Source organism: Rhea americana, unplaced genomic scaffold, assembly GCF_003343005.1.
Source record: "Rhea americana isolate MKP2758 unplaced genomic scaffold, rheAme1 scaffold_26, whole genome shotgun sequence".
Lineage (NCBI taxonomy): Eukaryota > Metazoa > Chordata > Aves > Rheiformes > Rheidae > Rhea > Rhea americana.
This window is the reverse complement of record NW_028186379.1, coordinates 6,118,859-6,145,731: the sequence shown is the minus strand read 5'-3', so window position 1 is coordinate 6,145,731 and position 26,873 is coordinate 6,118,859. Positions and strand designations below refer to the sequence as shown.

At 39.1% G+C, this 26,873-nt stretch overlaps 1 protein-coding gene and 1 long non-coding RNA gene across 6 annotated transcripts in view; one reads left to right on the top strand and one right to left on the bottom strand.

The window, feature by feature from the left end:
* LOC146594433 (uncharacterized) overlaps positions 1-26,873 on the top strand; it is a 73,373-nt gene that overhangs the window by 7,672 nt on the left and 38,828 nt on the right. For 2 of the 4 annotated variants that reach the window (XR_014896188.1, XR_014896187.1), the window contains exon 6: positions 9,676-9,874. The exons of 1 other annotated variant lie outside the window; for it this stretch is intronic. This is a non-coding gene — a long non-coding RNA (uncharacterized LOC146594433). Of the gene's footprint in view, positions 1-725; positions 2,211-9,675; positions 9,875-26,873 lie in introns of those variants that run through there. One more of the 4 variants, XR_014896189.1, reaches the window with a different exon arrangement.
* Positions 2,175-26,873, bottom strand: SPMIP4 (sperm microtubule inner protein 4). 2 transcript variants are annotated; one of them, XM_085307574.1, is made up of 10 exons: positions 26,740-26,873; positions 21,641-21,814; positions 17,561-17,632; positions 11,725-11,754; positions 9,236-9,420; positions 6,816-6,906; positions 5,531-5,631; positions 5,231-5,319; positions 2,888-2,999; positions 2,175-2,746 (listed from the first exon to the last, which is right to left on the bottom strand). In XM_085307574.1, the coding sequence occupies exons 1-10, from the start codon at positions 26,871-26,873 to the stop codon at positions 2,175-2,177; spliced, it is 1,560 nt and encodes a 519-aa protein (XP_085163700.1). The 2 variants fall into 2 exon arrangements, with proteins under 2 accessions (XP_085163700.1, XP_085163699.1); XM_085307573.1 differs by lacking the exon at positions 11,725-11,754 and having other exon boundaries at positions 2,175-2,999; positions 5,531-5,705; positions 6,818-6,906.

Genomic DNA, 26,873 nt, shown 5'->3' with positions numbered 1-26,873 from the left:
CTTAACATCTCTTCTAAATAGTGCTGTAGATTGAGCGGAAGTCTATACTTACTTTGAAATCTTTCCTTCAGGAGGTAACAACTAGTTTAAAACCTATTTGTGGCTGAGTTGCCTTAAACTGCTCTTGCAGTATGTCCTTTCATACCTGACTTTTAAATCTCGTCTGCCATTGTGTTCAGTTATTTTCATACTGCATCTGGATAATCTCCTGTACTCTTCTCATATCTTAATGAATGCCTTAATAGCCCCTGTTTTAAGAACCAAAAGTTTGATTGTTTCTGAGATGTGTTTTTAGGTGGGATATGAGGTTGAGTATCCTCCCCTAAAGGGACATGAGCTCTCTGACTCCTGTTACATTATTCTCTTGGTAGATGCCGGCCCCTTTGTACTCTGAATGCAGAAAATTGTGCACTGCTGGGGCACTGTCTCCTGACTGGCCTTCTGAAGATCTCACGTGTAAATAATCAGTGGTTTATATTTCAGCCATGATTCTTTGCTGATACCTCTTACAAGAAAGGAAAATACAATGGATAATGCATACCTGGAAGCATGGTTCTGTTTGAGTCATCTGTGCACTGTGAATATGATCCTTGCAGTCTGCTGAACTGTAGAGATTTACTAGGAAGGAAAGGGAAAATGTGTGCTATTTTAGTGAGACAACTTAGAAGACCTACAGTGAAGAAAGTCTCAGTGAAAAACACAGTGGTATTTTGCTCCTTTTTCAGGTCCTTTCTGGGAAACAGCTGAAGAAGCTCTCATTCAAGTAACCAGCTAAAAAAGAATAAATAGCCATTTGATGTTTCCATCTCTCTAATCTCTATTTAGCTCCTAGCTTCTTAAGATATTAATTGAACCGATAGTAGTTGTGTTGGTGAATTTTAAGTAGCACCAATATTAATCTCTTAGCACACTGAAAATAGCAATTTAAGCTTATTCTTTTTGTCCTTTGTGCAAAGCCATTGTTAATCCACGAGATGGCTTTCCACTGTAGTTTCCTTAATGGCTTTCTTGTCTTCGAAGGGCTTTGCAAACAAGATTTAATATTTTTAAAAGTATTGTATTTGGTGATTTGTTTTCTGTTCACACTACACAGGAATCCTATACAGTTTAGGAAGCACAACACAGCAGCAGAACTGTCCTGTCCTTATCTCTGAGTTTTCTTAACTGTTTTTGTAACCACCAAATTAATTCCTACTGCTCATCCTTAGCTACTATATTKGCACTTGCAGCCCTCTCAGGCTAACTGCTAATAACAAATTGCATGTTTTCTATAGCTTACCGGCTTCATTCTAGAGTTCTTTAAAGTCCTAAAGGGAATACTGAAACCCATCCTGCCTAAACCAGGTTTTATTGCAATTTAATACAGTCTCCATTGACTCTCCAGGTCTTTTAAACATTCCTGGGTCTTAGAAAATGATTAGAAAAATGAAGAGTTGAAAACATAAGCCAGAATAGGTCCCACATAGGAATACAGGTCTGAGAAGGACCTGGTGAGTGTAGGAGTATGGAGGCTTTGGGAATGTGCTGTGCACACACAAAGAGACTCCACAGTTCACATGCATCACATCTGTTTCTAGGTGTGCAGTGGTGCTGATGTGATTGGCTTTAGACTCCCTCCAGGCTAGCAGAGGGTCCTTTTTTTTTTTTTTTTTTTTTTTTTACCAGGTGCCTGTGAGGGCATGCAAAGGAAATTCTTGAATCACTGACTCTAATTCTTGCCTAACTGTGTCATAATTCCTTTCATAAACTAGTCAGGTCCAGTCTTAAGCAGTCTTGTTTTTTGATCCTCAACTTTTATACTGAATATTAAATCTCCTTGCTGCGACTATCAGAAATCTTCTGATTTCCAGCCTAAGTTTATTCCCATTAGTCTACAGAGCTCATTCTTGAACTGTTTTGGCACTTAATGAACTAGCTCCTTCATTAACCAGTGTTTATCCCACTGATGAGTTTCTCAGAAAAAAATCATGTTTCCACAGCCTGTAGGCTCACCAGGATAAGGTGTTCTTGTCCTCTCTTTTCAAATAGGCTGCACATATCCTGGGCCACCCTAGCTGCTCTTCTCTTTACCTGCTGCTGTTTGAATTTWTCTTTGTTCTCCAGGAAAGGACATATAAGTTGTATTGAAGTACTTTTTTATTTGTTACTCTATTCTTCAAGACTGAAGGAATGTGTCAATTGTAGAAATAAAAAGAATTGAAACCATAGAATTTGTGTCTCCTTCCCTCAGTAATGTTATCTCTGAGATCTTTTGTCTCTCCTTTAATAGAATCATGAAAATGTTTGTGTGCTGCTGTCTTAGAGAAGGAATCCTGCAGCTCCAGTAATGTTGCCTGGTGCTGAGGAACCTCATAGCTGGGGATACATTCAGGCAGTGCTGTTTTCCTTGGCTTGTCCTCTGATCTCCGTAGAGGCTGCCTTGCTTCTTGATGCCAAAGCTTGTGGATGAAGGTTCCATTTTCATCTCTCTTTTCATCCTGCTGTGGTGAGCCAGCCATACACAGACTATTTGGGTTGTTCCATACTCTATATTGGTCCAAATGGCTGGGCTTCAAGTCTTTACAGGAAAGTGAACATACAGATTTTGGAAAGGATTCAATTTCAGACCTTCCTGCAAACTGCCTCCTGTACAGTGCTTCCGTTTGCCATGTGTCAATGATTTTCTGAAATTCGTTTGCTCGTGGCCKTGTATCCAGGTTATCATCTTTCTGGTAACATATCTGAGACAGATGAGTCTGCTCTTGGCTCTCATTCAATTTCTGATCTGTGTCTTCTGTCACTTTGCACTGCTGGCTGGCTGTTGCTTTTATTTTCCTCAGCATTGTATCTGAGTAGCTGGGTACAATGGTATGAACACTGTATAAAAGTGGAGGCATCTGAACATTGGAGGAGTGCTGTACTTGCAGAATTGATTCACGGGGACGTCGACCTTGAAGTAAACGTGCAGTTCGCCCTTGAAGAGGTCTCACTTGTGAAAGACTAGGCAGAAATGTTTCTTTCTAATGGGGGAAGGAACAGAATTAACATTGTCATTTGAGACTCTTATTTTAGCAGGGATTGGTGTAATCATTGTCTGCAGCTAGTGAAATGGTTCAGTTATGGGTCTGTCTTTAGTACTGCACATTGTGGAAAATCAGGGAAGCTTCACACCTGGGAACTTGGGCAAGTATTGTGCTAGGCATGGGAGCCGTGTCACTCTTGGACTCTGCTTCTCTCTAATAGTATGCAAAATAGATGCTGTGAAGGGGAGCAGCCAGACCTTGGTCTCTGCCCTGCCATATAGGGAGTTTAGATTCAGYCTTTATGCTTTGGAAAAGACTAAATATTCTGCCCCATCCCTATGCACAAGATATAAATGTGTAGAAATGTCCTGTGCCACCTCTCCTTTCTTCAAGGATCTATCTTCCAATTTGTGATTCCTAAAGCAATGTAACAATATAAAAGATGACTTTTACTTGCATTAGTGTGTTTTTAACTCTGTTTAGGAGCAGTTRCAAGTGGAACTAAGGAGGCTCTCTGGCATGTGGCCTTTTAGCTCCTTCAATCACAAGTGCCTAAGTACTATTATCCTGTATTAATCATTTGTAGTGTTGATGCTTTTGATACTAGCACAGAGTCAAAATGATGTACTAGGAACTGTCCAAACAAAGTAAATCAGAGCTGTACTCAGAGAACTGACAGTCAAGAAGTTACCCTGCTGAAAAATCTGAGTATTTGATATTAAATGTATGTATCCTTTAGATGGGATAATACTGTTCAGATAAAGCAGCATGGCCTAGGGTAGGCCTTTTCCAATCACACTTTGGGAACTAGAGGGCAATAAAACTGCTCTGTTTTGAATTAATATAAGTTGCTAGTTTGGATTTTAATTTCTAGGGGCAAGCTGTTGCTGTTGAAAGTGTTCTTTAAAATGTTCCTCAGCATGAAGTTAAATATTTGCGCCTTCAGCACATTGGAGAGAAAGCCAGACAGCTTTTCCATTTCAGATATGCAGATTCAATTATCAAAAACCTGTAAATACCCCTTTAAAGGGATTTCATTACTTAGATTTTTTTTAAAAAATCCAATAGAAAAAGCAGGACAATTTTGGTACTTTTCATCTAGGACCATTTTCTGGAATATAACTATGAAAATTGTTACTTAGCTGCCCTGCTTCTTTGCAATCGTACATGAAGGCATTAGAGACAGAGRGGTTTGAACCTGTAAGTGCTGTAAGGCCAGCAATGCTGTGGGAGGGTGAGCGGGAATCTGTTCCTTCTGTTTTACCAGCAGAATTGTTTAGTCAGTTACAGTCAATTAAACTTGTATACATACTGTGCATGACAAGGCACAGGTGTCACYGGAAAGGCTTAAGTCATTATAGGCAGTGATCCAGGAACAAAAAGCAGTTCAACTTGATTTGCTATGCTTACAGCATATAATGCTTTGCTTGCACGTGTAGTGTTTAAGAAAAATAGTATCTCTTCAGTTTTATACAGACCACACTGAGCATGAAAATTGCTGAAGACAATGAGCGTGGAGTTTCCCTATCTAGTTTTATATTCTTCAGGGTACCTGTGCATTAAAATAGAATCCAGTGATTTTAAGGAATTACATGTTACTGATGTACCTTTGAGGTAAAAAGGCAAATAACTCATGTAAATGGAAGAGGATAGATTGTAGAATGCACTATGCCAGACTAAGCTGGTGTGGTTAGTAAGGAGGCAATAGCTTGCAATAGTACTAAGGTTTTTATCAAATGAGGCAATGTGCAGTAAAAACAGTAAGCTGATGACTAGAGTGAGGCTGATTTATACCAGATGAACATCTACCCAATATGTGTCAGTCTCTGCAGTGCTGTACCATTCACAGGAGAGCTGCCAAATCACTTTATGGAGATTATTACTCATACTTCTTAAGGCAAAAGGTCTTTTGAATTGCAGTCATGTGTTTGTGGCAACTTTAAAAGGTAAGATAAAAAATAAGCAAATAATTAAAATAACCTCCCCTCAAAACCCAGAACAAGTCACTAATGTATTACAAAAATTCTGTCAAACAGTTCTGTCAGGGCTGATCTACTATACTGAACTTTTGTCTCTGTTTTAGAGTTGGCGTTGTCCTGCGCTTGTGTATTACTAGAGGGAAGGTTTAATTCTGCTAGCTGAATCTGGGAATACAAGAGCACTGTACTTTTACAAGCCAATAATACTTGTGGCAGAAGCATCAAATTCTTAGTAACTGCAGTACTTACAAGTTCCATGTCTTCTATTTCTTGCGTTAATCTTTCAAGTACCTTCATGTCATAGTCATCCAGGTTAAGGGGGTTCATAGGACCTCTGCCTTAATGGAGACATATTTTATTGTCACACATTTTTGTTAGAGAAGTGAGAATTGTCAGTCACACAAACAGAGAAAAATCTGAGGTAATTTCCAGTTTTTGTCCTCTTTATTACTGAAAGACTGAAAATGATTTTTCTAGAGAGAACTGCATGCTAATAACGTGTTCTTTCATTGTTGTCCGAGGTAAATTATTTTAACAAAAAATGCCTACCTGTGAAGTCCTGACTGTATGTTGTGATCCACTGAGCCCTTTCACTGTTTCGTAACATATTGGTTGTTCTTGGAGAGAGGTTGTRTTCTAGATCTTTAAAAGTGGAGTTAGGGGCTACTATCTTTGGTGGATTTGGATAATATATTTGACCTTTTTGTTCAGCAAATTTAGGAAGCTGAAGGATAAAAAAAGAAATAGGTAAAGTATAAACCAACTGTGTTTTGGATAAAAATACTGTTTTAAAGCTTTGAAATAAAACTCACAGAAATTATCTGTTTAGAAAATGCTGATAAAAACATTGTGGAAAACTAACTTCAATACTTCATTGCCACCCAAGTGGAAGCTATAACAGGTACATAGTTAAATTCAACACAATCCAAATAACTTGGAATCAAGTTTTTACTAGCCACACCTAGGCAGAACATTGCATAGTATATATACTTTCTTTTGCAGTCATATGAATAGCATACCTTAAAAGGGACTGACACTTATCTTTTTCCCTGCCACATCTATAAGACTGTGTGTCTAAAAAGGTAGTATCTATATCTTTGTTTATCTCTGTCTTTCCCTACACTCTTCATAAATTTGATGTGTCATCAAACTTTAGGCTAGATCCCTTTTGGAATAGAACTGCTTTTTAGTTAAGCTGAAGAATAGTAGATACCTGATCATTCATCAACAAATTCACTCTTCTGCTTCATGGACCAGCCTCGCCCTTCCTAGCCCTACAACTAYACAAGGCAAGGTTAGAGAAAGAGATCATCTACAGAGAAGGTGTCTATTTTCTTCAAGACATGGAAATGGAGACACCAGCTTGTCTGTAYGTTGGCAGGACTTGTAAAGTTAAGGAAGAGCATGGATCTCCTGCTGCCCCAATCAATTTCTTTGAAAGGCAGCAGAGCCTTATCTGGGCTTCTGAGGAGARGAGCCTCCTGGATATATGGTCAGTGGATATTTTTGCTCCTTCATGTGCTTCTTATCTCCACAGCTGCTTTAGGTCATAGGAGACGTAGCTCGTCCTTAAATTAAAAGACTTTTGTCACAAGATGGCCTGTTAGCTTCTGATCTTGTTTATATACTGCTGAGGTGGATGAAAGCTCTCTCTAAGAGCAAAAAGTCATTTGCTCTTTGTTTTGTTTATGTGACGGCTAATTCATGACTTGCAGGTTTTTAGAACAATATAGTAATTCCTTGTGTAAAATTGCCCCTATGACAGAGATGCAGTCGGGTTTGATTAGAATAAAAATAAAAGGAAAGACATTTTGCTCTGTCATACTGACTACATACATGAAAGTATGCGTGCTGTCCTGGCCAGTGCACAGCCTCCTTCTGGGAGTCAGAGAGAATCTTGACCACTTCATGTCTATATGGATTACCTGCAGCAGAGAGATTTAACATATTCCAGTGTAACACCATTGATCAAAATGACGGATAGATCTGCATTTTAAGCTGTATAGACTTATGCCCACTATAYAGGCAGCTGCGTTGGTGGAAGAGGTTGCTTCTGTGAGCTGCTGATTATATCTTTTCTACCTTGGGAGACTGACCTCATGGATCTGCAGGCAGAACTGCTCTGTACTCTTGGCACCAAATGAGCAGGGTTAGCCCAGGTCACACATCTAATCAGCTGAAGTTAACCCAGATGCCTTTCTGGAAGCACTCAGGTGAGTATTTCCACCAGCAGATCTGCAGGGTCAGTTGTCTCAGGCAAAAAAGTGGTGACAAGCAGCTGAGGGCTGAATTCCTTAAATACAGCTGACTTCACAGAGGGTCATCTGCCCATGACCCACTGCAGGATATCTGGATTAATCCAGACACCAGCAAGGAGATTCTTACTGCATTTTGTGTGGATGGTTTTTACAAACAACAAGAAGACAATAACATCAATAAGGTTTGATTAATTGTGAAGGTGGCTCTATACCTTTAAAGTCACCTTCAGAGGAATAACTGGGTGCCATTAGATGTCTTATAAAAATGGGACTGCAGTGCATGCTTAGAAGAGCTTCATTTCTAACCCTGACTCTACCACTGCTTTTTGTCTTCAGCTTTTCTGTCTCAGTTACCCTATATACCTCACAATGATGCTGCCAGGATTAACTATATACTGGTACTCTGAACTTTGTAGAGGTAAGATGTAGAAAAGGCACAAAGCTTTTAAATATATCMTTTCAGTGGTAAAAGTCAGCTTGATGTGCTCTGGGTTATCTGGACTTAACCAGAGATTTCTCCCACAGTTGCTGAGACCTGGAATGTCCTGCTCTCAGAGGAGGTCAAATCATATGGAGGGAACAGCAAATGAAGTTCAAGTATTTTCTAAGYATCAGCAGTAGCTGCCCCTTAAGCTAGTAATTCTGAACTTGATAAGCTCTGCTGGGAATAGATCTTGTCCTCTAGTGATCCTTGTGTTGTGCAAAAATAGGCTTCACAAGCTCACCTCCATGCATGTGATTACTGTTACTTATATTGTACAATGATCAGTGAAAAGTGATCAAAAATGACTACTTCTGGCATATTCTATGGAGATTTTTTTTGTTTTTGATGAATTAAAACCTGCTTATGTACACAACTAAAAACATTATTGTACAGTACTGTGGCAATGATGGGGAATGGCAGCTAATTAATGCAAATTGACATCCTGCTTGACATTATCAGCTTTAACTCTACTGAAAGCTTTTTATCCACACCAGCATGCACTTTTTGTTTTATGTAGTTATTGTGGAGTCCCCTCCTGGCAAGCATTGCCATGGCAACTTGAGGTGCTGGCAGAAACTTTCTTGCACTAGGAACCCTCTTGTTCATGCYTTCTGCTGTCCCAAATACCTAATAAGCCTATGGGGTCACAGCTGTCAAGAGCTGCTCATCAATTCCTGCAGGTGATCTGCAAAGTCTTCCAAAAAGAAATATGTTGCAAAAACACAATGCAGACACAGCTGCCTTCTGGGAAAMGCAGACCAAGACCAAGAATCTCATGCTCTTTTTCCTGCCACTCTCAGAGCCAAATGCCATTAAACGAGATTGATGACTCTGGCTCTGAGGTATGATAAAACTCAGTGTAATTGAACACTGCTCTAATCTGCATTAATTTTCTAGTGAAAAAAGTCACCTTGCTAGGGTTAAAAACAAATATCTCAGTGATAGCTTACATGGTAATATGAATATAATGAAAGTCTACGGGTTTATGAGGGCTAAAAGGATTGCTTTGTCACTCGAGCTTGTTCTACCATCTGTGTCATGATTAAATATTTTTAATCATTCAGCACTCATTCCAGGGGTACCACTGTTGTCCTCAGTAGATTTATGCCAGGCCCAGGAACTGCAAGTTTTTGATTCTTCAGATAGATTTTTTTCCTTTTCTTGCTACTCCCTAGGACTCTGAGTAATTATTTGCCTGACTGGAGATATCAGATACAATGAATGATGCACCTTGTTTTTGTAGAGAAGTAACACCCAAATAGCTCCTGAGACTGCAAGGTGCTTACGTGAGATAGAGATTAATTCAGCATTCTCAGTGCTGAGATATCCCCCATGGAGTCTGCAGCTATCAGCATGGAGAGCTCCAATATAAGCCAATGTGCTTAACTTGACCACTAATAATTCTCAGATTCTGGCTCTATTAAGTTTCATTTTAAAGGAGAAACAAGACTTCAATAATGTTTCTAAATAAGTGTCAAGAGTACCTTGAAAACCAACTGCATGTTCTCTTACCTTTGGTCTTCCTCAAAACAACCACATCAAAAGCTTTGGTAGGGATATTGGGATGAAAAGGCTGATGATGGCTTGCCTCAACCCCAGTGTATCGATCTTCAGGTGATCTGAAGTTTGGGAAYATGGCGTATCTAGAGATGTGTGTCTGGTAGGGATGAGAGGTTGGGAAGGGCAGGCACAGTGGTCTTGGATTTGTTTGGGTTGGCAGAAAAGGCAGAAAAAAACCAAAGTTTCCTTATTTCACATTTCACAGACATTTTAACATTTAATATAACACTTTTACAGGAACTAGGAGAGGAGTAACAGAGAAACCTTAGTTCCTCAGTCTTCTCTTGCTTRCACCCTACAAGGAGTTCACAATGATCTCTGCATACCTGTCAATGACCTGCCTCTTCTGCTACATAAAAGAGAACCATTGTGTTTGTTTTTGCAACTTTCAGAATTGGACATCTACACCATTGACGCTCCATAGGTTGCTATGCCTCTTGGAGAAACTCTACAGTGAAATGTGGTACCTGTTGAATTCATCAATTTCTCTCTGAGGCTTCAAGATGGACCCAAGTCAAACTCAAGAAAGGATGCCTCAGTGTCAAACCCCGGATGCAAATAAAGATATTGGCTTTTATCATTACAATCTTCCCATTAGCTACAATTGCATATGAATATAATTTGCAGAGTGACATTATTCTTATGAGTCTATCATAAACCATACTGCATAGCATCATATTCAGGAATTTCCCCTGGCCTTAATGGCATGCGGAATGGGAGGTTCTGCAGGGARGGGCTCTAGGAGCAATAAAGGACTGAAGAACTCATGAGAAGGATTTCCAGGGAAAAAAAAAATACTTCCTGTAGACACTGTAACTGACAGAGGTGAAGGGATAGGTAAAGCAAGATTGTCATGAGGAACAGTGTGAAGAAAAGAAAAGAAGGGGAAAAATAACTGGTGAAGAAAATCCATCAAAACAGAAACAGTCCTATCTGCTATGCACAAGTTCAACCGAGAAAAAGATTTTGGCTTTAGGAAGGGCCAGAGAAGGATGGCAGATGAAATCGTACTCATTTAGAAAAAATATTCACGCTGTCTGCAGAACTGTAAAAAAGGCTAAGGCAGAAAGCAGAAGAAGGAGAGGAGATTGCTCAGTGAACACACACAGCAATCRTACATTTCTGTGCTGTACAGGAGACTATGGTATCTCTAAATATGAGTTACACTGGGTGTGATTTCCTGTTACAGTAACTATGTCCTCTGTGGCAGAAACATACTTTGACCCTTTAGATATAATTATTTTAAACAAATCTGGGGCTTAGTTGAACAAAACTSCAAAACAGTGCACATTAATATTCGTACAGGGATTTAATGTCATTGGATCAAACARTTGTTTGCTACTCATGTGAAAACAGAATAATTAACTGTTTTGCTAGGTCAGTATCCAATTTCACTGGCTCTGGTAGCTGCCAACCATTTATCACCGTAAAATAGTCAAATATAAATTGTGCATGCTTACAGATGCTCAGATAAGTAGCAAGAAGAAAGGACAAATGAGTAGTTGCTTCTTTATTAGCTATGTTGTTCCTTAGCAGGAAAAGAACTATAGCTTTTGTATGTAATCAGTCATACCAACTTGTGTTTATTTTTATGTGGCTTAAGGAAAGGGAAATATGGATTTCTGATTCTTGTACAGCTCCAGTTAATAACAACTGACCTTSTGCTTGTAGAATCAAAATTTTCCCCTAAAAAGACATTTACTTCTGGGAGGAGGGAGAATAAAGTTAAAATGGAGTTTTGTGGGATACTGAGAATTGGAATTTCGTGGAGAGTGTCCACATTGCTGTAGCTGTTCCTTTCAGCTTTCAGTTTTTCTTGATGAAGTAATTCGATAACTGATTAAAATTCTCAAATGGCAAAGATCTTCTTATCAATGAAACAGTGAAAATGAAACAGTGGTTTATTCCAGTAACAGAGAATAGCACCCCRTTTTGATCCTTCTAAACTTTACCATCACTGCGTATAGTAGCTTACTGAGAACAAATACCTTTCTCCAACTGCTGTAGAAAACAAAACCAAACAGCCTCCTCTGTATACAGGAGCCAAACTCCTGAGGCTGTGCACCATGAGRTAATGAAATGTCTCACCAACTTGCACTTTTGCTAGGCTTCTCTCCCATAAATCTACTGTATCCATGTCGTAGATCCCCTATCTGCACTCCCACATCCACATCCTTCAATTCACATCATGTAAATAGGCTATACTCAAGTGAACCAGGAAACTTGATTAGCCTGTAGAATGGGTGTACTAAGCAAACACTGCTGACCTGCTAACCCTGTCATCATATGCCTCATTCAAGAGAGAGCTTTTTGCGTAGTAGCTTTGCTGCTGCTTATTGCCCAGGAACCTACACTGTGCAGTTACGACTATAAGAGAAAAGACTTGCCTTCTTTATTTCATTAAGAAAAGGTAAGGTACAATATAAGTGAAATGTACTTACTTAGCCAAATTGTCTGGTGGCTTATGAAGCCTGTATTAGAGAAGAAAAATATAAAGTAAGTAACTTGAAATGTCCCGTGTACGTTTGCACCTCCCACATTTAATTTGAATCAGTGCAGTCAATATACATTAGAGACAAATCAATGTGTAAGTAGTGTAGACCATAGTCTTACTGATATCACTCATTCTGTGAGAAATGCTTTATGTTGCTAAGTGCCAAAGCTGAAAAGGCTCCTGGAACAAGCAATGCACAGAATGTCTTTTTGAAAGGAGTGAGGGAAAATATCCAGTCTCTTACATTTTTGTATAAAAGGCTCTACATTAATAAACAACTGCATGCACTATTTATAAAAAGAAATTTATTTTATCAGTAATGCAAAACAGAAAATACATCATCCTAGTCATAGTTGTAGCGAAACTGTTCATTCATTCCATGCTGATAAATTATTTATGTTCTACTATAGAGACTTATCTTTTGCTTCAAATAAATTTTAAAAAAGCAATGAAAAGAGAACATTAAAGGGCAAGATTTTCATCCATGAGGCTAGCTCAGAGTCTCTTGGTAATTACATCATGACAGGAAAATGTCTAAGAGTTAAAGAAATAATTAATGTGCTCTAGAGGTTCTTTGCAGTACGATGAAAAAAAGAAAAAAGTTTTAACAATAATATTACTGTATGTGTGTATGATCTGAAATAGAAATAAGTGGTTTCTCAGGAGCTCCAAAATCTTATGTATTTGTTGAGGAAGGCTAAATTCCCAGGCATTACTTGAAAAGATCTTAACAATGTATGGATAGGAAAGATTGCCTGATGATAATCTTATTTTTTTATTCTTTATTATTTATATGTGGTCATATCAATGTTCTTGATTCTACAAGCCATGTACCAAAACCTACACACAACCAAGAGCCCTAGTATTTCTCAGTGAGGAGAGAGACACCCAGGATTCATTCCCAAATGATGATGATAACTTTTCAGGGTTCCACTGTTCAGTTTGAGGACCATGCTGCATGGGATGCTATTAGACCCTGCAGGAACGCCATGATTTCCGCCTCAGCTGTTCCTGGGGGAACTTCCTTCCTTCCACAGCTGGGGATTACCCAGTAGCTGGGTTAAATGGCATACCCATGGCATAGGAGCTATATTCAAACTCTGTTCATGCTACCTATGACAAGAGCTGCAACTTAGCCTCTCCGTCACTGAAATTGACTCCGTAAAAACAGATTTACAAATACAGAGAGGAAACATGGACGCCTCCTCAAAGAGCTTAGATAGATAGAGCTTAGATAAATGAATCCTGAGCTCATTTATTTCCACACTGCTGTGAGTGTTTTGATGAATTACATGTATAAGATCAATTTTGCTTAAATCCTGATACAAGATGCAAAAATAACACATTTCACCGTGAAATCTGTTTTATCAAAAGTGAAGCTGTTGGACTCAGTGCAATCACCATAAGGTGTCATATCTCAGATTATCATACCAGAAAAAATCAGGGCTCTATTGAGCTGAACAAAAGATCTATTTTCCTATTAATGTGTGATGCTGTTAAAATAACAGAATTTAAAAACATATCAGGTTCCGACACCTATTTGCATATTTATTCTACACATACTTTAAATTGGTTTTCCATTTCTACAGTTAGAACAAAAATTGGCACTGAAGACATCAGATTGAAGAACAATACTTAATGTTTATTCTTCACTTRCTCATATTGTGTTGGAATGCATTCCCTGTTGCATTCCACATTGGATGTATTCCTGATATAAACAAGCAAGTGTAAAGAGAATCAGTATCCTTTGTGCTGCAGCATGGGAGAACTACTTACATACCTTTATAGATCACTTTCCATTATAATATCTAAACTTGAGACAGCAGTAAAATAAGGACAAGTGTGTATTTCCATGACCACCATGATTTAGAAGGACTTTGTGAGCTCAGGTTGTAACAACCTACAAAGCCTTATGTTTTCAAAAGTGGACACTTATTTAGAGTATTCCTTACATTTTAAAACTTAAATTGGGTAATCAAGCCTGAAGCTGCTTAGGATGGATGGCAGCATAGAAACTGTGGAGCTCTAACTGGGAAGGGAGAAAGGAATAGTAATTTGTGCAAATTTCATTCTGAAATGCCTTCACTGGAGTTCTAGCAGACTTTTGCTGAAGTTTGTCAGAAATCACAGTTGTTCAGTAGTATGTTATGTGCCTCTTTATATTCAGTCCACAGAGAATGTGGGGTCTATCACAGTCTCTTGAAAAGAAGTCGTGCTGAAGCTGGAGGGACTTATGCTCTCAGTTTTGGAGAGCCCTAAACAAATTCAGGGCATGGTCCATACCTGGTCCTCCAGGACAGGCATGGAGACTGTCCCTTTTCTGTAGCAAGGAGTACTGTGGGAAGTCATTGAACAGTTTTTGATTAAAATAGGCATTAACCAGGTTGCAGGTCAGGGAGTATCCATATGGAAAACACTTCTGCTTGTGCTTCATCTGCAGTAGTTCTGTGTCTCCCCTTGTGGTGTAGTGCAAACCACAGGATGCAGAGACTCAATAGCTCAGAAATGCTAATGAAAGACACATTGAAACCTGTGTGACCTCCTTAAGGGCTCCAACTTCCCACAAGTTTTGTACTGTCAGATGCATTGTAGGTGCCTCTACAGAGCTAGTTGTTATCACAGGTATGGTACTGGCCTGAGAATGATGCAGTGCAAGGAGCTGCATGGCCTTCAGCTTTTCTAGATTAGGCCAGAGAACTTTATGCAGCTCTTTCCTGTTAGTTCCCTATGTACTCAGCAAATTATTAAGAGAGTAAGATTTATTACTCTTGCCAATTTTAACAGAAAAAAATGCTACTGGAGAATGAAACGTTTCACATCTGTAAATTGGCTTTCTTTGCTGCACTTGGTTCTTGCAAAAGGAGGCAATCACTTATCTTGCCTAACCTTAAAACCTGCTTGGTCAAGGAGCTACAGGTCAGGGAACCAAGGGTCAGGGAGCTGGAGGAAAGTCAGAGGAGTGGCAATGCTATGTTGCATGGTAAGCAGTGAAAGAAAATTAAAACCCACATGAAAAAAAGGCCAGTATTTATTCATTCTTTTCTGTCATTGAACCCACCCAAAAGCTCATTGGTGTGACTTACCCTTGCAAGGACATCGATCAACACTGTAGCCTGACTTAGTGTGTGTTTGTTGTTTGTGGAACTAGTGACGAAGATGATCATCTAGTTAGTGTGGGCTGCTCTAAAAGGGAACAAAGGCCTTTCAGACTTTTTGTGGCCTTATTTGATCCCTTTGGCCAGTAATGTGAGCTTTGGAAGGTTTATTACACCTTTCTTGGGATGGAAGGAGATGATTATGTTTCTCTCTTTAGGATATTTGACTGGCAGAGAAGATATGGCCCACTGCTAATGCACTTACAAAAATAGATATGTGTGAGCCAAGTGATTCATTCTAATGCAAAACCGCACAAGGATATGTAGTGTGCATACTGAAGGCAAAGGCAGAGTTGCCTCTGAAGGTGTACAGAGTTACTGCAAATGCCTGGTAATTAATTTTCCACAAAAGACTAATGGCTCAGAGGAGGCCTCCCAGGCTATAAGGTAAATAAACTGAGTTAATAGCTTCCAAGGAGGCCCGCAGAGCACTACTCAGTGGATATTTTACAGGAAGGGTTCAGTGTGACTGTCACCATCTGAAAGCCTCTGAAAGCAGGGAGAGTAATTGCTATGAAAGATCTTGAACTACCAACATGGCAGATCTTTTTTGTATATATTTCTTTCTTTCTTTTTTTTAAGGAAATATTCTTTCCTTCAATTTAGAAGTCTTTAAAAGACAGAAAAATAGAACCTCTTGGGGAAAAAAAAAMCCCTCAAACTAGTATAAAGCAGACCATAAAATATTTTAGAGACCTGTCATGTGTCAGATTAGGATGGGAATGCAAAACTAATAGAGAAAGTACATCAATATGCAATTGGTCAAACAGTCTAAAGTCCTATCCTTTTCGGTATGTACTGGGGCAGAGTTTTATCTACTCTTATGTAAAATATCCTTCTTCCTTGTAGAGCTATCACAAGGACAGATAGTCACAGCAGTCACTGGTACTTCCTCTTAAGGAAGCAAAATCCCAGTAAATGATCTCTATCCCAGCCTGGGTATATGAATAATTCATTCTGGTGAGCAATTTTCATGAGGAACATGCTTTCTAGAAAATGAATGGGTCTCAAAGCATCTTTAACCAAGATCCATTTGAGGTTGGCCTAGCCTAGGAATTACTGAAAACACAGCAGGCCTCCTATCCCATGCAATAGGTGTTTTTTACTTTTACTCCACAGTCTATCTGCCTGTGCTTCTACTGTTGTCTCAGAGTTAGCAGTGTAAGTGTCACATAATGGGACACTTATTTAGCTATCAAGCTACAGAGGAGCAATTATTCCCTGGCATCACGCTACTGCAGTCAGTGGAGTTTTCTTGAAGTTGCATTAGGCCCTCTAAGATTGAATAAAACAGAATTAGGCAGCTTCACTAAGCAAGTGAGAGACAAAACCATGTAAATGGTCAGGATTAAAAGGTAAGTGAGYGTGATTCTGCACTCATGTTGTTATATTTCCAACTTTGGACACTATGCGCACAGTACAAAAATGGACTGGACTGTGCCCACTTTGCATGGACATTAGTCTTAAAGCAATTTTCAAATGATCCGTTATCTTCTTACAAAAGTGCATTCTGATGGGCCAGATCTTGTCATGTAGTGCCTGGGGAACTTGCAGGAAGCCATCATCCTTGTAGTCCTAATTAAATTATGCAAAAGCAGCTCAGCCAGTGCTTCTAATATTCACTGCTGGTCAAAGGCCACAATCTGGCCCAGTAAAAAGGAGTTTTGGGTGATGCACTCTTGTAGACAACCAAACTCATCTTTGCTTGTCCTGCATACTGTAATAAGGGAAGCTTGTGAAGTGGGCTAATAATAAAGGGAGTGGATTACAAAGAGCAGTAATGCAGGTTTCCTTGTGTAGCTTCTGTGGCCAGCTTGCACTTAGCTTTCCTGCTTCTCTGGAGTGTCTGAGATTACACAAAATGGGGAGCGGGTACCATGGAGAGAGCTAAAGAGAAACTGGTGGAGGTCACACAATGGCCTTCAGTCCTATAGATATAATCCAGAAAAATCATTGCAGAATTATTCTCAAGTTTCTAATATGTCTGTCTAACTATACTTTGATGTATAGCTAATGCTAATGTGAAAGGTGCAACTTGTTCATCTTCTGCTTTTTAAGAATTGCATTAATACTTTATGTTACCTTAAATCTAAAATCTTGGTAGTTTAATCAAGTTTAAATGCTTTGCTGGTGCCATCAAGTGGCAAAAAGTTGGATTGCAGCAATCCGGCAACCAAATTTACAATGTGGTTTCTGTTAAACAGTAGCAGTGAGGAAAACAATCTTTGTCAAGACTTCTTCTAAAGTATTTCTGTATATATTCACCAGAAAAACAGAGTGATATACACATGGCATCATGGTTACTTCAGTAACCTGTATTTTAACTAGCAATATTTTTGAGTATTACAAGCTGATAAACACAAAACCGGTAAAACAGATTCATAGACTCTTGTTGAAGAGATACCAAAATGAAGGGGCACAGTGGCATATTCTGAGTGTCCTTCCCAAGTGTATTTGCTCACATTTGTTTGTAGCTAGCCCCTTTTTACAGAACATGTCCCTTCACATTTCATGTATCATATGTGCATTTCATATTGTATGTGCATAATATGATTAGCATGGAGTGAATATTCAGTTTGGTATTTTATTCACTAAATACACAATCTGGATAATGCAGCTAAAACTTACAGCTCATCATTCATACGCACGTCACTTTTTTTCATCTGGGTGACATAATAGTATTGTTCAATGGGAAGGCCTCTGTGCAAAGAGAAAAGCATAATTATGGAAAGCATATGCTAAATACACTTATAATAAGCAAAAAATTGTAATAAGAGATGTGCTTTTCATTTCTCAGATAACCCATAATATCAAAATTCATAGATGCTACTAATGTGGAAATCTAGTCTCAGATTCAAAATCTAAGGGCTGGATTTTGATAAGTACTGAGCACACATGCCTGAATCCAAAGTTTCCGAGAACACTGAGCATTTCCACCTTTGAAAGACCGGCCCTTTTAGGCCCTGACCGTGCACCTCTAACACTCAGCAGAAGCTCTAGGAATGCCTTGAATGAGTGCAGGTTCCAGGATCCGATCCTATCAGAAGTTGAGTTATTCCTGTATTATGGGAGACACTTTCAGCTCCTTTTGATGTGAAAGGACTCCCGGAATACAACCACACTGAATGATGCTTGTCACTGTAAAGACTCTGATGTCAAGACAGCACCATACTTGTCTTAGAGTTAAAACAAAGGAAACAAAGTAGTTAATTTGGGGCATCAGGGAAAAACAAATGAGAGAGCAAATGGAAGTGCCAAAATGAAGGAAATGCAGCTAGAAAAATCAGCCATACTCAGTAAGATTTTCCCTGGGATTAGAAATAGCCTTGATTCTCACCTTGCCCTGCTAAAGCTGAGCTGACTCAAAAGGATGAATCAAGAGTCTGTTGCTAAGAGGAATGGGTGGATTTAACTGCATGGCTGAAGAACAGATGGAGACTGCGAGAAAAGGAGGGAAATGATGATGAATCAGAAGGCATGAGTTTGCATTTTATGCCTGGCTCTCAGAGGCTGGAAATTGTAGCACAGTCTAACAGGAATCTCCTTACAGTGCTGCTCTGTATACTCCATGCCTAACCACTAGTTCAGAATGACTGTTGCTTTCTCTCTCCTCTTTAAGCTGCCATTGCTGGGCCAGGGTTTCTGCAGGAGTCCAATAAGGAGCTGAGACATCTACTTTCCCACATTAKCACAGGCTAGTATAGCATACAGCATCTCCCCAGTACAAGAGAGACATGGGGCTACTGGAGAGAGTCCAGTGTAGGGCTACAAAGATGATCAGAGGGCTGGAGCACCTGCCCTCTGAGGAATGGCTGTGAGAGCTGGGCCTCTTCAGCCTGGGGAAGAGAAGACTGAGGGGGGATCTTATCAATGTGGATAAGTATCTGAAGGGAGGTTATCAAGGGGATGGGGACAAACTCTTTTCAGTTGTTCCRTGTGACAGGACAAGAGGCAATAGGCAGAAATTGAAGCACAGGAAGTTCCGCCTGAATGTGAGGGGGAATTTCTTCCCTGTGAGAGTGACAGAGCACTGGAACAGGTTTCCCAGAGAGGTTGTGGAGGCTCCTTCTCTGGAGATCTTCAAGGCCCGCCTGGAAGCAACCCTGTCTAACGTGCTCTAGGTGACCCTGCTTGAACAGGGAGGTTGGACTAGATGATCTCCAGGGGTCCCTTCCAACCTTACTGATTCTATGATTCTACGATTCTATATGCTTCCATGCTATGGATGCGATCAGTCTAGAAACATGGACATCTGTGATCAGATTTAGCCTTCCTGCTCTCATGTGAGGCTGTATTGCAGGAGGGAGCATCTGTGGAGCAACAATACTCAGTTTAGCATTCTAGTTATAGTCAAGTGCTAGCCATGAATGCTGATTTTGAGACTATCAACATATATGTAGGATTGTTGTAATATAAATTCTTTTTCCAGCATTAAAATAAAAATCTACTGACCTGAAAGTGCTTAATGTTTGCTTGCTTTTAACTGCTGTGCTTTTAAAGACCTATTTTTTACTACTCACTTTTGTGTTTTTGTTATGTGTGAATTGCATGATTCAATAGCAAGACACTTGGGGGTTTTTCAGAGCAGTGTCTCTGCAACCTGGCAGTAGTTTTGTCTGATGATAAGAATGTCCTTTGCCTTGTACTTTCTTTGAATCAAGGAGTGGATGATTTTTGCATTGGACCCTACCTTTCCCACCCAGAAAAGCTTGTCTAGTTGTAGCAGTTTGGCTCTAACTCGGAGAAGGTGCCCTGCTGTGAGTGAGGGTAGGACTAGGCAATCTCCTGGTGATCTTTCTGACCTGCACCCTTTTGAAACCCTTCAGCACTCCTGAGTTTTCCTCCCACTCTGTGCAACCTGACATCTACTGGAGAGCACTGAGCATTACTTCATTTTCCTGTTCAAACCAGCTCTGCCAGCTCATAGTTTCTCATGTGAAAATAATTCCTTTGAGTTTGCCCTAGTTTATGTACTGAGGAAATTTACCAGCGGGTATAAAAGGCACATATTAGTTATATAGAGGTAGCTGAAAAAAATATTTTCTCTGTTCCTTCTCATAAAATTTCATAGACATCTTKCAAAGTGATTTAGAAAAATGAAGCACAAGCAAACACATCCCTATTACAACTAGTTTGTGTTCAGGTCACAGAGTCTAGAACACCAGTATTTGCCCTGCGCACAATATTTCCACAGCCCCAAGTCCCACAAATATATAGAAAATACCAATATTAACATAATCTAACAATAACTTATTTGCTAGAAGACTATATTTAAATCAATCCCAACAGTAGGATTTGTTTTATTCAACAGTTTTTGTAAAGTGCTCATGAGCAAGCAATGTTTACTCTGTAAAAATAAATTATTTTTCACTGTGGATATTTCCTGGGGTTTTATTTACAAGCTGCATTATAAACATACTTATTTGGGCTTATGATACCTCTCCTGCTGAAATTTGTGCCAATGCTATCAACCAATGCTACCTCTGTACAGCCACAAAAATACTTCATTTGCATCTTGCTCACTTCAGCTTTCTCCTCCATAATTGTTCACACTACAGTAGGTTCCTAATTACTTTCTAGCTTACATATCTGGTTGGTTTCACTGAGACCTGCAAAGGCAGCATCCTTGGGGGTACTGTAGCTCTGCTACTTATCTGGAAGCTACCCCGAGTAACTCAGAAATTCAGTGTGGAAGAGAGACTACTCTATTTTGTACCAGTCGTGACCTCAACCGGATTATGAGCACTTGATATGTTCTGCACAAGGCTTYTGCAGTATCACCCTACTGTGAGGACACACAACAAAAGGATAACACCAATATGGTATTGTAAACTTGCTTGCAAGCCTCTTCTCCCTTCTRATTGCTAAGTTGGTTTTCTAGGAGAGGGAATTTAGCTCCCTTGTCTCATTTACTTACCTTCTCATGGGGAGTCACTTCATAACTCTTGCCTATGTACTGTGTCTGAACTGGCCAAACCCTCTTCCTGCTCACAGGGTGAGAACAGGAACATTGCCAGAGCTACACAGACTGCATGACACTTAGGCATTTTCCATACCATGGAAAAGAGAAGGCTTGATTCCTGACCTCTTTTTCTCATCAGACTGGGAATAATGAGGATGGATCAGGGGCTCTACACTAGTGTGCCTAGACAACAAGGAATTTCRTATTCAAAAAAACCCACAAGAACAAAAAAAAGTCTTGGGCTCATTATGCATTCTTGCACKGATCCTGTCACTGTGGGATCACAGAACCTTGTTGCACTCCTGGGAGGGAAGTCCTACGAGCTTCATTTTACGCAGCGGCTCATGATCAAAAAGAGCAGAGCAAGGACAGGAAGAGAGTTTCAAGTTTTAACTCTTGGAATGACCATGCAGATGCCTGTCCTGAATATTCCCTTCCTGTCCTCTAGGGATGCCTACAGAGGTGAAACCTATCCTTGAACTCCTCCAGGTCAGCCCTGAGCCACAACATGCTCTGCCTTCAAAACTCTCCTGTAAGTGAATGCTGATGACTTGAAACCTTCCTAACTGTCTCAACAACACAAAATTGGCATAATTTGCCAAGCTATCTATTAGCTAGCCAGCCCTCCCACCCCACCTATTTGCATGGCTCAGTYTGCATTGCTCTCTGTTTGTTGCTTACTGCTATTCTTGTTAAGCACCCTTCACTTCAGCATTTTGACTATGTGAAGTATTTGTATAGTCTACCTTGGCCAGGGGTCTACAGCACTACCATAATGTTGATGTCCTTTAACAAATGCACAGGGAGGCTCATCCTTTGGCCTGTGTTCTTCTGGTGTGAGTAGTGCAGTTGCTCCGTGTTCCCTTTCTGTTTTGCAGGGAAGCCTGCACCAGTGAAAGGATTTCCTGAACTTTTTATATCTGAAAGAAAGAAACGCCCGAAACATCCTTTAAGAGCAGTAACAGTGATAGTTACTTGAATTTTCTTAACAATGAAAACTTGACTTTACTTTCTTGGCTGTGAGTTACCCAGCCTTCTTTTAGAGCAAAGCCAAGATGGTGAACCAGCACTAGGAGAAGCAGAAGGGTGAATGGCCATCGTTTAATGAAGATGGGATCAAGTCCATTATGTTTGGATCAGTGAGAGGAAGGAAGAAGCTGACAGATATGTGCAGCATGTGTATCTCAGAATGTGATCAAGGCATAACTACCAACACATAGATACTAACACTCCCTTCAGTAGAATAGAAGTGGAATATAGGCAGAGAATATATGCAGTGGCAAAGATGGAAGGTTTAGCCTCTGATTCCCACTGATTTCAGGATTTGTTATTTGTTTCTTTGACCCCCCTCCCCCCAATCTGTCTCTAGAGAGGGAGGAGAAATACTGTTCTTCAGTAGCTGTATTTCACACTGAGTTCAAGTTATATCAGGCGTTCACATGGAAGTGCTAGTAGCTGAATATATTCAGTACATTTCCATATATCTGTATTATTTGAAATCAAGCAGTTCAATGTGTTTAGATGCATGCTCACCTCACACAGTTTTGGTTTAGAGCTGTGAAAGTGGACACAGTGGAACTGTTAATTTAACACTTCAGTTTCTTTTTAGTGGCAACAATTTTCCAGTCAGAGGAAAATCCACCCAGTCAACCCTTTTCTTATTAAAAGAAATAAGAACAGAAAAAGGTGATTTAATCTTGACTTAGTTGTCCAGAATTTTCTGAAAACCTTATCAAGGAACACCTTTAAAGGGTAACTCAAACTTTGGGGAATGARCAATAGGATGTCTGGATTAAGCTATACTGGGAAAAAGTGCCACTCTGCAGGTCCTAACTGGATTCAAGTTTATGATGTTTTTCCAGTGTAAGATTTCCCCTAATTGTGACTTGATCTTGTTTTGCTATGAAAGCAGAATAACGGCCCTGAGTGCACATCTAAACTGTGAGGAGACATAAACTAATTTGATATATTTCAATATGTAACTATGAAGTGGGTATTACAGTCCTGGTCTTGGTCACAAAGTCTTTTAAGGAAGAAAAAATAAATGCAAAAAAATTCTTCTCAGAGTATGTTTAACTCAAAAGCCTCTAATTCTAGCAGGTATCCAAACAGACCTTAGGGAAATCTCTGAGAGAGATCTTGGCCCACAAGGCAGGGACAGTGCTGTACTCCACTTTGTTCTTTGTGGTTTCTTGGCAGTGGAGTACCATCATATCATTTAGTTTGTTACTTGTTCTTTACTACCACTCTGCTGCTGCCCAATGCTGTTCCTTTTTACATTTTGCCATGGCACAAAGGGATGAACAAAAATAACCACCTGATGTGCCGTGGACTATCAGAGAGCTTTTCTGTTTTTAAGTTGCTACGGAACCCAAGCATCTATCTCTTGAGAAAGTTCTGTTTAAAGCCTTGTTTCCCCTTTCTGAAAGTAGGAAGGCTGATGCCAAGTCGCCTGCATGACTGTGGTATTTGTATTCATTAAGCTGACTCTCACTGGAAACATTAATAAATCATTCCTGTTGACTTCTGTCTACAGATTGCTAAGTGGCAGAACAACCRCTTTACCTTAGACAGAAAAGACAAACATTGTACGGAAAGGAAGCAGAGTCTGATCAGCCATTCAGACCAAACACGACTTTGCTAAGTTCAGAATGTTTCCAGTTTGTGTTTCACAAAGAAACATTTATAGCTGATATTGATCCAGTGATATTAAACATCTCAAGGACATAGAAAAAAAATATTGTCTTTGCTCAGAGAATACTAAAGGAAGGCTAGAGTGGACAAAGCATTAAAGTATATATATATATATATATATAGTGAACAATTCTTCACTGTCTCAGGAATATAGCCAATGAGTTGATAAAGACTTTCCATTTCTAACTTCTGTGATTCTAGATTTATTCTGAATTTTGATGATCAGCTTCTAGCTTTGGACTCTTTTGTTCCAATAAACAGCACAAAAATATACTAACATTCTGAGATCACATGAATTTTCAAGTCTTTTAGTACTCCTTTTATTTAAGCAAAAAGTTACATTTTTGCCTCTAACTTTGTCTCATTGTAGGGGGCTCAAACCTAAGTGTATAAATACAGTATCACAGAATRTGAACTTGGGAAGGGATCCATTAATTTACTTGATCAGCATTTATTTGAAGCTAATGCATTTAAGGAATATCTGAGAGCTTCCATAAGGTCTGTGGAGACTGAGTTTTCAGGGGAGTAGGTAGGAGCTGGCTCTGCATGAGTTCGTATAGGATGCATTTACATCGGTGCTTTAATTTGATCAGGAGTGCACTTTTGACACGCATCTCCCAATGGCTGCTACTTGCAGTGCTTTGGTTTTGGAGCAGATGAACTGGGTTCTTTCTGGATTAAATAACCTGGAAGAGGTGCTCCAGGAATGCATCAAGAGCATATTTCAGTGACTGATGGGCATTTAGTCCGTGGAACCATACTAGAAGTAATCCGAGGTAAAAAACGTCTGAAATGCATTTTATCTGGACCTCGAACTCTCAGCACCCACTGTTTCACTCTACAGATCTTCTCCCATAGTCCACAATACTTGCTAATGTAGCCATTGTCACTAGGTAACATCCTGATTTGGGATTCAGGAAATATAATTAGTCAGTTCTCAGCATTGGGTGACTGTACCAGTGTATTTCAGAGTGGCATCTTTTGCATTCAGTTTTCATTGGTTAAAAACCTTAGAGAATTAATATGATCGGATATGCAGGATTCACCTTGAAGGGTAGAAGTACATTCTGAATATGAAAAGTAAGGGAGAAAGGCACTAAGATAAATTAGAAACATGCTATAAGAATGTGAAATACAGAATCCACAGTTTTGCCAGTTTTGGTACATTTTTCTTCAAGGCATAGGGTTTGCGAACAGTTCAATGAATTAGTAGATAGTAGAAACACAATATCTTTTTTACCTCTGTTTTTTTTAAGCAGCTGAACCATTTCTTTTTATTAACACTTGCCCAATAAATGTATAAATAACTACATATGGCATCTTGAAGCTGGCTGTTGGCCTATAAATTTCAGACTGAATAACTAAATTTAGGCCAAATTACAAGCAGCTGAAACTAGTGTTTTTTAACAAGAAATACCAGGTAACCTTCACTCTGCCAGGCTTATTACCAGTTTTCCCTACATAACCTCTTCTGTGTTCATCTAACTCACAGATTCAGTATCCCATGACTGAATTTGCCSTATTAGGTTTTTGTTATATCAATACTGAATCTGATTATCTGATTACAGAGTAAAATGCTTGGAGTACCTCGCTTCTAGGCAGATACAAACACACAAATATGCCTCCGTTTTTTCAGAGTGCTGTTTATCAGCAGAAATACTGATGACAAATAATATAGTCCAAGATGATAAAGTAGTAAAATTCACAAATGCAGTATTTTAAATAGCTGAGACAACTATGTTGCATTTATTTAATCTGCTTGTAAATATATGACTATAAAAAAGTACCATTTTAAAAACATGTATGATATTCTAAAACATATGGCCACGTAATTTTCAGCTATAAATGAATGAGTTCACTAAAGTATGTGTTTATGTTAGCAGAAAATGTAGCTCACTGTCTATATTACAATACATGTTTTCCTGCCCATGGAGAAAAGACATATTATAACCTATCTGTGCTGGTACTTTTCTGTGTTTCAGTATTGGGCCTAATATAGTTGTCATCTGAAAGATGCGTTGCTTGTATGTTGAGACCCTGACTCTGTGGTCCATTCTGAGCTCAGTTCATCCTTTTCCTGGGTGTCTTGTGTAGCCAGTGGAAATCCTTCCAGTATGTTCATTGGGATTTTGATCAGGCCTATAATTCAGCAAACTAGTCTGTCAGTCATTAAAACAGTTCAGATGGAAACTCAGTCAAACTCCTATAATACAAAACCTAAAACACAAAAGTTTGCCTCAAGGAAGATATGTTAGTGAGGTAACTTGAGTGACTTGAGTCATAGCTTAACAAGTATGATGACCCAATAACATCAAAGTACTCTGTCTGGAATTCAGATGTCAGTTATGAGACCTTAGAAATAAYGCAAGAGTCAGAAGTAATAGTTGAACAGAAGACTCTAAGTTAGATCGAAACTAACAGTTTAGTTTCCTAACAATAGAGATAAAATCTCATGTCAAAAAACAGTAAAGGACTGAGACTAACTCTTGGGTCTGTTATGTATATGAAAAATTGAAGTTTAGATCCAAAAATAATTTTGTCATGAGTCTTGAGCAACAAGGAGGTTTAGCTTTCCAAAACTATAAAAACTGTGGAATTCAGCGATACACTGCCCTATAGCTAATAGTATGATTGGTTCAGTAAAAATATAATAAAAATATATTGATTCCTGAAACTTTCTTACTACACATTGGTGACTACTAAAGCAAAATGCAGGCTTCCTGATATTTAAAATTTTTATTTAAAAATCTATCTCAGTAATTCCAGGTCAACCAATAATCTAGAAAAAAAGAAAAGATTCAAAGCAGGAGTAGGTCAAAGAATAAGATGATTAAAGTTGGTGATATTTTTGTGGAATGTGCTTGTTTTTTCAAAAGCAGGAACTATAGTATACATGTTTCTATTCTTTTTGAAAATTGTTTCAGGAGATTTTGAGCACTAAGGTCACATTATAACATATTTCACTAGTCAGCTCTTCAGCTGTAATTAAGGTATTTCCCAGGGAACTGAAAGACTATTGCATGAGGTTAAGAAAGAAAGAAAATGTTACAGAATTTGTGCCAGGCTCGAAAAATATAATTGTTAGGAAACATTTTCTAGCGCTAGCAAATGAACACCAAATACTTTTAACAAATTTATTTTCAGTTCTTACCTATCTTGTGAGACAGTTGGACGTGAAGGAATTTGAAGTGGAGTTAGTAYCTCATTAGACTCAAAGGTTCTTGACAGACTGTCAGTTCCCTCCATTTCTCTATAGTAGTGGGCCAAGTCATGTAGCATCGTCAT